This window comes from Panulirus ornatus, chromosome 12 (genome assembly GCF_036320965.1).
Source record: "Panulirus ornatus isolate Po-2019 chromosome 12, ASM3632096v1, whole genome shotgun sequence".
NCBI classification, from domain to species: Eukaryota; Metazoa; Arthropoda; class Malacostraca; order Decapoda; family Palinuridae; genus Panulirus; species Panulirus ornatus.
In genome coordinates this window covers 45,944,224-45,957,062 of record NC_092235.1, presented here as the reverse complement: position 1 = coordinate 45,957,062, position 12,839 = coordinate 45,944,224, and the positions used below count along the sequence as shown (strand labels likewise).

General features: G+C 41.3%; 1 protein-coding gene across 2 annotated transcripts in view; it reads right to left on the bottom strand.

The window, feature by feature from the left end:
• Window positions 1-7,326: 7,326 nt before the first annotated feature.
• The window catches only part of LOC139752036 (uncharacterized), an 84,012-nt gene continuing 78,499 nt past the window's right edge, over window positions 7,327-12,839 (bottom strand). The window contains exon 4 of one of the 2 annotated variants that reach the window (XM_071667833.1): window positions 7,327-7,899. In XM_071667833.1, coding sequence (XP_071523934.1) covers window positions 7,677-7,899 — 223 coding nt within the window. In that variant the 3' untranslated portion in view covers window positions 7,327-7,676. The remainder of the gene's footprint in view (window positions 7,900-12,839) is intronic. The other variant, XM_071667834.1, reaches the window with a different exon arrangement.

Genomic DNA, 12,839 nt, shown 5'->3' with positions numbered 1-12,839 from the left:
GTATATGGTGTGGGAGGTAAGTTGCTAGAAGCAGTGAAAAGTTTTTATCGAGGATGTAAGGCATGTGTACGAGTAGGAAGAGAGGAAATTGATTGGTGAATGTGTAAAAGTAGGAAGAAAGTGAGTGGTTCCCAGTGAATGAAGGTCTGCAATAGAGGTATGTGATGTCTCCAAGGTTGTTTAATTTCTTTATGGATGGGGTGGTTAGGGAGGCGAATGCAAGAGCTTTGGAGAGAGGGGCAAGTATACAGTCTGTTGTGGATGAGAGGACTTGGGAAAAGAGTCAGTTGCTGCTCGATGATGATACAGCGCAGGTGGCTGATTCGGGTGAAAAACTGCAGAAGCTGGTGAATGAGTTTGGTAAAGTGTGTGAAAGAAGAAAGCAGAGAGTAAATGTAAATATGAGCAAGGATATTAGGTATGGTAGGGTTGAGGGACAAGTCAGTTGGGAGGTAAGGGGGGAGGGGGAGAAGGTTATATGGTTGCAAGGTATGGGCTATGGATAGGGTTGTTCGGAGGATGGTGGATGTATTGGAAACGAGATGTTTGAGGACATTATGTGGTGTGAGGTGGTATGATCGAGTAAGTAATAATAGGGTTAGAGAGATATGTGGTAATAAAAAGAGTGTGGTTGAGAGAGCAGAAGAGGGTGTTTTGAAATGGTTTGGTCACATGGAGAGAATGAGTGAGGAGAGATTGACAAAGAGGATATATGTGTCAGAGGTGGAGGGAACGAGGAGAAGTGGGAGACGAAACTGGAGGTGGAGGGATGGAGTGAAAAAGATTTTGAGTGATCGGGGCCTGAACATGCAGGAGGGTAAAAGGCGTGCAAGGAATAGAGTGAATTGGAATGATGTGGTATACCGGGGCGGACATGCTGTCAGTGGATTGAACTAGGGCATGTGAAGTGTCTGGGGTAAACCATGGAAAGTTTTGTAGGGCCTGGATGTGGAAAGGGAGCTGTAGTTTCGGCGCATTATACATGACAGCTAGAGACTGAGTGTGAAAGAATGTGGCCTTTGTTGTCTTTTCCTAGCACTACCTCACACACATGCGGGGGGAGGGGGTTGTTATTTCATGTGTGGCGGGGTGGCGATGGGAATGAATAAAGGCAGACACTATGAATTATGTACATGTGTATATATGTATATGTCTGTGTGTGTATATATATGTATACGTTGAGACGTATAAGTATGTATATTTGCGTGTGGACGTGTATGTATATACATGTGCATGTTGGTGGGTTGGGCCATTCTTTCGTGTTTCCTTGCGCTACCTCGCTAACGCGGGAGACAGCGACAAAGCAAACTAATAATAATAATTTAATTTGTTTATGGATGGGGTTGTTAGGGAGGTAAATGCAAGAGTTTTGGAAAGAGGGGCAAGTATGAAGTCTGTTGGGGATGAGAGAGCTTGGGAAGTGAGTCAGTTGTTGTTCGCTGATGATACAGCGCTGGTGGCTGATTCATGTGAGAAACTGCAGAAGCTGGTGACTGAGTTTGGAAAAGTGTGTGGAAGAAGAAAGTTAAGAGTAAATGTGAATAAGAGCAAGGTTATTAGGTACAGTAGGGTTGAGGGTCAAGTCAGTTGGGAGGTAAGTTTGAATGGAGGAAAACTGGAGGAAGTGAAGTGTTTTAGATATCTGGGAGTGGATCTGGCAGTGGATGGAACCATGGAAGCGGAGGTGGATCATAGGGTGGGGGAGGGGGCGAAAATCCTGGGGGCCTTGAAGAATGTGTGGAAGTCGAGAACATTATCTCGGAAAGCAAAAATGGGTATGTTTGAAGGAATAGTGGTTCCAACAATGTTGTATGGTTGCGAGGCGTGGGCTATGGATAGAGTTGTGCGCAGGAGGATGGATGTGCTGGAAATGAGATGTTTGAGGACAATGTGTGGTGTGAGGTGGTTTGATCGAGTGAGCAACGTAAGGGTAAGAGAGATGTGTGGAAATAAAAAGAGCGTGGTTGAGAGAGCAGAAGAGGGTGTTTTGAAGTGGTTTGGGCATATGGAGAGGATGAGTGAGGAAAGATTGACCAAGAGGATATATGTGTCGGAGGTGGAGGGAACAAGGAGAAGAGGGAGACCAAATTGGAGGTGGAAAGATGGAGTGAAAAAGATTTTGTGTGATCGGGGCCTGAACATGCAGGAGGGTGAAAGGAGGGCAAGGAATAGAGTGAATTGGAGCGATGTGGTATACCGGGGTTGACGTGCTGTCAGTGGATTGAATCAAGGCATGTGAAGCGTCTGGGGTAAACCATGGAAAGCTGTGTAGGTATGTATATTTGTGTGTGTGGGCGTATGTATATACATGTGTATGGGGGGGGTTGGGCCATTTCTTTTGTCTGTTTCCTTGTGCTACCTCGCAAACGCGGGAGACAGCGACAAAGTATAATAAAATAAAAAATATATATATATATATATATATATATATATATATATATATATATTTTTTTTTCGCTTTGTCGCTGTCTCCCGCGTTTGCGAGGTAGCGCAAGGAAACAGACGAAAGAAATGGCCCAACCCACCCCCATACACATGTATATACATACGTCCACACATGCAAATATACATACCTACACAGCTTTCCATGGTTTACCCCAGACGCTTCACCTGCCTTGATTCAATCCACTGACAGCACGTCAACCCCGGTATACCACATCGCTCCAATTCACTCTATTCCTTGCCCTCCTTTCACCCTCCTGCATGTTCAGGCCCCGATCACACAAAATCTTTTTCACTCCATCTTTCCACCTCCAATTTGGTCTCCCTCTTCTCCTCGTTCCCTCCACCTCCGACACATATATCCTCTTGGTCAATCTTTCCTCACTCATTCTCTCCATGTGCCCAAACCATTTCAAAACACCCTCTTCTGCTCTCTCAACCACGCTCTTTTTATTTCCACACATCTCTCTTACCCTTACGTTACTTACTCGATCAAACCACCTCACACCACACATTGTCCTCAAACATCTCATTTCCAGCACATCCATCCTCCTGCGCACAACTCTATCCATAGTCCACGCCTCGCAACCATACAACATTGTTGGAACCACTATTCCTTCAAACATACCCATTTTTGCTTTCCGAGATAATGTTCTCGACTTCCACACATTCTTCAAGGCTCCCAGAATTTTCGCCCCCTCCCCCACCCTATGATCTACTTCCGCTTCCATGGTTCCATCCGCTGCCAGATCCACTCCCAGATATCTAAAACACTTCACTTCCTCCAGTTTTTCTCCATTCAAACTCACCTCCCAATTGACTTGACCCTCAACCCTACTGTACCTAATAACCTTTCTCTCATTCACATTTACTCTTAACTTTCTTCTTTCACACACTTTACCAAACTCAGTCACCAGCTTCTGTAGTTTCTCACATGAATCAGCCACCAGCGCTGTATCATCAGCGAACAACAACTGACTCACTTCCCAAGCTCTCTCATCCCCAACAGACTTCATACTTGCCCCTCTTTCCAAAACTCTTGCATTCACCTCCCTAACAACCCCATCCATAAACAAATATATATATTATATATATATATATATATATATATATATATATATATATATATATATATATATATATATGGGTATTTTTGAAGGAATAGTGGTTCAATGTTATATGGTTGCGAGATAAATGGATATACATAGGGTTGTGTAAAGGAGGGTGGATGTGCTGGAAAAGAAATGTTTGAGGACAATATGTGGTGTGCGGTGGTAAGAGTGATGTTTGGTAATAAAAAGAGTGTGGTTGAGAGAGCTGAAGAGGGTGTATTGAAATGGTTTGGTCACATGGAGAGAATGAGTGAGGAAAGATTGATAAAGAGGTAATATGTGTCAGAGGTGGAGAGAACAAGAAGAAATGGGAGACCAAATTGAAGGTGGAAGGATGGAGTGAAAAAGATTTTGGGTAATCAGGGCCTCAACATACAGGAGGGTGAGATGCATTTAAGGAATAGAGTGAATTACAACAATGTGGTACACTGGGGTTGACGTGCTGTCAATGGACTGAACCAGGGCCTGTGAAACATCTGGGGTAAACCAAAGGAAGGTCTTTGGGGCCTGGATGTGGATAGGGAGCTGTGGTTTTGGTGCATTTCATATGGAAGCTAGACTGAGTGTGAACGAAAGTAGCCTTTTTTTGTCTGTTTTCCTGGTGCTACATTGCTGAAGCAGGGGGTAGCAATTCTGTTTCCTGGGGTCAGGTTAGCATGAATATGTATGTGTATATATGTATATGTCTTTCTATGTATATGTATATATATGTGTATATTTTGATAAGTATATGTGCATGTATGGGCGTTTATGTATGTATGTATATATATATATATATATATATATATATATATATATATATATATATATATATATATATATATATATATATATGCGTATGTAAGTGGATGGGCCATTCTTCATCTGATTCCTGGCGCTACCTCGAGGAGACGGGAAACAGCAATTAAGGATAATGAATAATGAATATGAATATGTAGTATTTCATAATTATTCATTGTTGCTGTTTCCTGCGTTAGCAAGTTAGCACAAGGAAACAGATGAAAGAATGGCCCAACCTAACCACTTACACATGTATATACATAAATGCCCTCACACACACATATACATTCCTATACATTTCAATGTATACATACATAAACATACACTGACATACACATATATACACATATTCATACTTGTTGCCTTCATCCATTCCTGTCGCCACCCTGCCACACATGAAATAGCACCTAGGTAGACAACAAAGGCCACATTTGTTCACACTGTCCAGCTGTCATGTGTAATGCACCGAAACCACAGCTCCCTTTCCACATCCAGGCCCCACAAAACTTTCCATAGTTTACCCCAGATGCCTCACATGCCCTGGTTCAATCCACTGACAGCACTCTGACCCTGGTATACCACATCATTCCAATTCACTCTATTCCTTGCACACCTTTCATCCTCCTGTATGTTCAGGCCCTGATCACTCAAAATCTTTTTCACTCCATCCTTCCATCACCAATTTGATCTCCCACTTCTCCTTGTTCCCTCCACCTTACCTTACTCATTCTTTCCATATGTCCAAACCATTTTAACACACCCTTCTCTGCTCTCTCAACCACACTCTTTTTATTACCCCTTCATTACTTATTCTGTCAAACCACTTCACACCACATATTGTCCTCAAACATTTCATTTCCAACTCATCCACCTTCCTCCATACAACCTTATCTATAGTCAATGCCTCACAACCATATAATATCATTGGAACTACTGTTCCTTCAAACATACCCATTTTTGCTCTCCGAGATAACGTTCTCTCTTTCCACACACTCTTCATCGTTCTAAGAACCTTCACCCCCTCCATCACCCTTAGACTCACTTCCAAGGTTATTAGGATATTAGGTTCAGCAGGGTTGAAGGACAAGTTGGTTGGGATGTAAGTTTGAATGGAGAAAAATTAGACACAGTGAAGTGTTTTTCATATCTGGGAGTGGATTTCGTAGCAAATGGAACCATGGAGGTGGAAGTGAATGGGAAGGTATGGGAGGGGGCAAAAGTTCAGGGAGCAATGAAATATGTGTGGAAAGAGAGAATGTTATTGTGGAGCAAAAATGGGCATGTTTGAAGGAAAGTACTTCCAACAATATTATATGGTTGTGAGGCATGGGCTATAGATAGGGATGTACAGAGGAGGGTGGATGCGTTGGAAATGAAATGTTTGAGGACAATATGTGGTGTAAGGTGGTTCATCAAGTAAGTAATGAAAGGGGAAGAGAGAAGTGTGGAAATAAAAAGAGTGTGGTTGAGAGAGCAGAAGAGGGTGTATCAAAATGGTTTGGACATACCATAACCTAAGCCAGACAGCCATTTTATTGACAAACCCATTCAGTGGATGAAAAGCTGGGATGAGCATAGACTGACTGCCATAACTAGGATTTGAACCTATGCACTTGACCGTGGGTGGCTCATGAATACTTCATGATCAGGAATGCTAATCGCTACACCACGGACGTCCATGATGAGTGTCATGAAAGTTTTAGATTTCTACATATGAGAGAGTGAGCTCTATTTTAGACAAGAGGGAAGGCTGGGTGGATCATTTTTGTCTGGACTGGCAAAAACCATTTGATGCTGTACTGCATAGGAGGCTGATTAAGACACTGGATTACCACCAAACAAGAATAGTGAAGACTTCTTCAATGGATGGATTATCTTAGTGGAAGAGACCAAGGTAAATGTGTCTGAGAAACCTCAAAATGGGTGGAGGTCAACAATGGAGTGAACTATGTAAATACCTGTCAGAGGGTATGCACATCTACCTGAATATGTTTGGTGCTGATACTAGGGACAAGAGGGAAGTGAAAAGGTGGCAGGATTGTATTACCTTAAAAGGGGACCTTGACCTGAAAAGGTGACAAGATTGTATAAACTTACAAGGGGACCCTGACAGACTCCAAAGAACTATGATACATGGTTTATGAAATTCAACCCAAGCATATGTAAAGTAATGAGGATGGGATGGAGTGAAAGAAATATAAAGTAATGAGTATGGAACAAATTGAAAGAAATATAAAGTAATGAGGATGGGACAGAGAGAGAAAGCCTCAATATGATTACAATTTAGCAAAAAATAAATTTCAGGATCCTGTGTATGAGGGAACTGGAGGTTGACAACATCCCTAACCTATCACCAACCTATCACCAATGTGTAACATAAGAAGAATCGTTAAGAACAAACTGTCTTCTGGTATATATTAGTAAAGCCTTCAGGTACATGGATAAGGCAATATTTAATAAGCTGTTCATATCCTACATAAGCCAAAGCTACAATATGCATCTCAAGTTTGGTCACCAAACTTAAAGAAACACCAAGCATTAATAAAGAAGGCCCAGAGGAGGGCAGTGAAAGTGGTACCTGAATTAAGGGAGGTGAAGCCTTAAACCTGCCCTTCATGGAAGAAAGAGAAGTGACAGTTAACCTGACAAAAAATTTTTAGTTTTAAAAACAGACTAATGATATAGATGGTGAACAGCTCTTGAAAAAATGTAGGGACAGGACAACCAGAGGACATTGCATGAAAAGAAGCAAGAATCTTGTCAAAACAAACATAAAGAAGTCCTTTTACAGCATACGAGGTAAATGAATAGAATAAATTGAAAGAGGATGTGGTAACTGTGAACAGCATAAACAAATTTAAAAGACTACATAAAACAGTTGAGAAATGTTCAAGAGATGGGGGCTCACAAGTGTAAACCATCCTTCTTGCACAGTACAAATAAGTAATTACATATTCAGAAAAATACAAGGTGAAATAAATGAAATAAACTGAAGTCTTACTGAGCATAAGTAATAATCTTTGGTTCAAAACATTCTACATAAAATTGTCGAAAAGGTACAGTCTAGTAAATTACATTTTTCATATATCTTTCTAAAACATTTATCTTTATACTTGGTTCTCACCTAATGCATGAATTACTAATCATCTGCATATTCAAGATAATATGACAAAATATGTGAAATAAACTGGTGTCTTAACTGGCCTAGCTGGCCATGTGAGTATGAAAGTTTTGCACATATTCTTAAAATAATGATGGCAATCTAAATAGGCTGGCTATGGGAAAATCTAATGAAAATGTGCCAAATATTGCAACACATGAGTAATAGAGTTTCTGAAAATTTTATTCTCCACTTGTTTGCTCAGTGCTATCAAATTCTTTTAAAATACTTCGCTCTAGCTCAAAGCTGTACTCATAGTCATCCCAATTGAAAGAATTTATTTTTGATATCATTTGTGTGACAGAACTGATGTCATAAGATGGTGTTTGACTCTCTAGAAGAACATTTGATCCCAACTTGAAAGGGATTCCATCAATAGCACTCTGAACTTCTAAACTTGCAGATCTGCAACAAATGCCAGAATCAAAAACACGTTAACCATACCTGATCGAATATATCTATTGGCACAAAAATCTTATGGAACTCAAAGAAAAGACTGAAGATTGCTACAGATAAAGAAATGCAGTGCTCAAATATTTACAAAGGTACATACTGTAAATGGAAAACTAAGAATGGCTGCAAATGAAAGTATGTTAATATTTATACTCCCTTGCTGATAATTATAACTACACACCATTAAGATCTAATGTTGGATGCACCTGCAACAAAGTCCCAATAAGTATGAGAAATATAAAGATGTTTTGGAGGGAGGTAAATAAAGTGCATGAGACAAGAGAACAAATGGGAACATCGGTGAAGGGGGCTAATGGGGAGGTAATAACAAGTAATGGTGAAGTGAAGAGATAGAGTGAGTATATAGAAGGTTTGTTGAATGTGTTTGATGATAGAGTGGGAGATATAGGGTGCTTTGGTCGAGGTAGTGTGTGAAGTGAAAGGGTCAGGGAGAATAGTTTGGTGAACAGGGAAGAGGTAGTGAAAGCATTGCGAAATAAGGAAGCCGGCAAGGCGGCAGGATTGGATGGTATTGCAGTGGAATTTATCAAAAATGGGGGTGATTGTGTTGATGACTGGTTGGTAAGGATATTCAGTGTATGTATGGTTCATGCTGAAGTGCCTGAGGATTGGCGGAATACATGCATGGTGCTACTGCACAAAGGCGAAGGGGATAAAGGTGAGTGTTGAAATTACAGAGGTAAAAGTTTGTTGAGTATTCCTGGTAAATTATATGGGAGAGTATTGATTGAGAGGGAAAAGGCATGTACAAAGCATCAGATTGGGGAAGAGCAGTGTGGTTCTAGAAATAGCAGAGGATGTGTGGATCAGGCATTTGCTTTGAAGAGTGTGAGAAATACTTAGAAAAACAAATGGATTTGTACGTAGCATTTATGAATCTGGAGGAGGCATAAGAAAGAGTTGATAGAGATGCTCTGTGGAAGGTATCAAAAGTATATGGTGTGGGAGGTAAGTTGCTAGAAGCAGTGAAAAGTTTTTATCAAGGATGTAAGGCATGTGTACGAGTAGGAAGAGAGGAAAGTGACTGGTTCCCAGTGAATGTCGATTTGTGGCAGGGGTGCCTGATGATTCCATGGTTGTATAATTTGTTTATGGATGGGGTTGTTAGGGAGGTGAATGCAAGAGTTTTGGAGAGAGGGGCAAGTATGCTGTCTGTTCTGGATGAGAGGGCTTGGGAAGTGAGTCAGTTGTTTGCAGATGATACAGTGCTGGTGGCTGATTTGGGTAAGAAACTGCAGATGTTGGTGAATAAGTATGGTAAAATGTGTGAAAGAAGAAAGCTGAAAGTAAATGTGAATATGAGCAAGGTTATTAGGTTCAGTAGGGTTGAGTGACAAGTTAATTGGAGGTAAGTTTGAATGGAGAAAAACTGGAGGAAGTGAAGTGTTTTAGATATCTGGGAGTGGATTTGGCAGCGGATGAAACCATGGAAGTGGAAGCGAGTCACAGGGTGGGGAGGGGGCGAAGGTTCTAGGAGCATTGAAGAATGTGTGGAAGGCTAGGATATTATCTCGGAGAGCAAAAATGGGTATGTTTGAGGGAATAGTGGTTCCAACAATGTTATATGGTTGTGAGGCATGGACTATTGATAGAGTTGTGCCAAGGAGGGTGGATGTGTTGGAAATGAGATGTTTGAAGACAACATGTGGTGGGAGGTAGTTTGATCGAGAAAGTAATGAAAGGGTAAGAGAGATGTGTGGTAATAAGAGTGTGGTTGAGAGAGCAGAAGAGGGTGTATTGAAATGGTCAGGTCAGATGGAAAGATTGAGTAAGGAAAGATTGACAGAGGATATATGTGTCAGAGGTGGAGGGAACGAGGAGAAGGTGGAGACCAAATTGGAGGTGGAAGGATGGAGTGAAAAAGATTTTGAGCAATCAGGGCCTGAACATACTGGAGGGTGAAAGGCGCACGAGGAATAGAGTGAATTGGAACGATGTGGTATACTGCGGTTGATGTGCTGTTAATGAATTGAACCAGGGCATGTGAAGCGTCTGGGGTAAACCATGGAATATTTGTGGAGCCTGGATTTGGAAAGGGAGCTGTGGTTTCGGTGCATTACACATGACAGCTAGAGACTGAGTGTGACCGAATGTGGCCTCCGTTGCCTTTTCCTAACGCTACTAGCGTGACCGCAGGGGGAGGGGGGGGGGTGCTGTTTCATGTGTGGCGGAGTGGCGATGGGAATGGATGAAGGCAGCAAGTATACATATGTACATGTGTATATAAGTATATGTCTGTGTGTATATGTTTGTATACGTTGAAATGAATAGGTATGTATATGTGCGTGTGTGGGCGTTTATGTATATGCATGTGTATGTGGGTGGGTTGGGCCATTCTTTCGTCTGTTTCCTCACGCTATCTCGCTAACGTGGGAGACAGCGACTAGGTATAAAAAATATACAAAATTATTCTCATGTAATGCAATACTGTATATGAAGAAGGCCCTTCTGATAACCCAAGCTTCATTTTTCTGCAAAGTGTTTCTTTGCACTGAAATAAAAATTGGGTAATGTAACTTCAGGCAAAAAGGGCAAAAGGTGGAGAGGTTTGAAGAAGACGTATCAGGAGAGAAAGTGTGGTACACAGAAAAACTATAATGGCTATAATAAATCTAGTTGAAGATCTATGCAGTTAAAAGATGTTAGAAAAATAGTAACGCCATGAAATGATGATGTAAAAGTGCAATGAGAAAAACAAAATAGTTTAAAATTATGCAATAGGAAAGTATATGAGAGATCAAAAGGATTCAAAAACCTACTCTGATAAAGAAACAGGTACTCTAGATGAATGAATAATTTCATATGAGAATCCAGGATTCTAACCTTGAGGGTTAATCTGCAAACCTGTTTTATATGCAGTGGAATTTATCAAAAAAGGGGGTGACTGTGTTGCTAACTGGTTGTAGAGGATATCCAATGTATGTATGGCTCATGGTGAGGTGCCTGAGGATTGGCAGAATGCATGCATAGTGCCATTGTACAAAGGCAAAGGGGATAAAGGTGAGTGCTCAAATCACAGAGGTATAAGTTTGTTGAGTATTCCTGGGATATTATATGGAAGGGCATTGATTGAGAGGGTGAGGGCATGTACAGAGCATCAGATTGGGGAAGATCAGTGTGGTTTCAGAAGTGGTAGAAGATGTGTGGATCAAGTATTTGCTTTGAAGAATGTATGTGAGAAATAATTAGAAAAACAAATGGATTTGTATGTAGCATTTATGGATCTGAGGAAGGCATATGAGAGAGTTGATAGAGATACTCTGTAGAAGGTATTATGAATATATGGTGTGGGAAGCAAGTTGATAGAAGCAGTGAAAAGTTTTTATCGTAAGGAACGTGTACGAGTAGGAAGAGATGAAAATGATTGGTTCTCAGTGAATGTCGGTTCGCGGCAGGGGTGCATGATTCTCCATGGTTGTTTAATTTGTTTATGGATGAGGTTGTTAGGGAGGAGAATGCAAGAGTCTTGGAGAGAGGGGCAAGTATGCAGTCTGTTCTGGATGAGAAGGCTTGGGAAGTGAATCGGTTGTTGTTCGCTGATGATACAGCATGGTGGCTGATTCGGATGAGAAACTGCAAAGGCTGGTGACTGAGTTTGGTAAAGAGTGTGAAAGAAGAAAGCTGAGAGTTAATGTGAATAAGAGCAAGGTTATTAGGTACAGAAGGGTTGAGGGACAAGTCAATTGGGAGGTAAGTGTGAATGGAGAAAAACTGGAGGAAGTGAAGTGTTTTAGATATCTGGGAGTGGATTTGGCAGTGGATGGAACCATGCAAGCAGAGGTGAACCATAGGGTGGGGGAGGGGGCAAAAGTTCTGGGAGTGTTGAAAAATGTGTGGAAGTCGAGAACATTATCTTGGAAAGCCAAAATGGGTACGTTTGAGAAAATAGTGGTTCCGACAATGTTATATGGTTGCGAGGCGTGGGCTAAAGATAGAGTTGTGTGGAGGAGGGTGGATGTGCTGGAAATGAGATGTTTGAGGACAATATGTGGTGTGAGGTGGTTTGATTGAGTAAGTAATGAAAGGGTAAGAGAGACGTGTGGTAATAAAAAGACTGTGGTTGAGAGAGCAGAAGAGGGTGTTTTGAAATGGTTTGGTCACATGGAGAGAATGAGTGAGGAAAGATTGACAAAGAGGATATATGTGTCTGAGGTGGAGGGAATGAGGAGAAGTGGGAGACCAAACTGGAGGTGGAAAGACTGAGTGAAAAAGATCTTGAGTGATCAGGGCCTGAACATGCAGGAGGGTAAAAGGCGTGCAAGGAATAGAGTGAATTGGAACGATGTGGTATACTGGGGTTGACGTGCTGTCAATGGATTGAACCAGGGCATGTGAAGTGTCTGGGGTAAACCATGGAAAGTTTTGGGGGGCCTGGATCTGGAAAGGGAGCCAAGGTTTCAGTGCATTATACATGACAGATAGAGACTGAGTGTGAACGAATGCGGCCTTTGCTGTCTTTTCCTAGCGCTACCTCATGCACATGCAGGGGGAGGGGGTTTTCATTTCATGTGTTGCGGGGTGGTGACGGGAATGAATAAGGGCAGACAGTATGAATTATGAACATGTGTATATATGTATATGTCTGTGTGTGTATATGTATGTATACATTGAGATGTATAGGTATGTATGTGTGTGTGTGGACGTGTATGTGGGTGGGTTGGGTCATTCTTTCGTCTGTTTCCTTGCGCTACCTTACTAACACTGGAGATAGCGACAAAGTATAATACATAAAAATAAATAATACATATACATATATACACTGAAAAAGAAAATTCAGATATCCCACAATCAGCCTCGCAATGTGAACATCTGCACAGTCTCACTTGTAAATAACAACTATCAAATTTTAGTATCACTGACTAGACTAACTC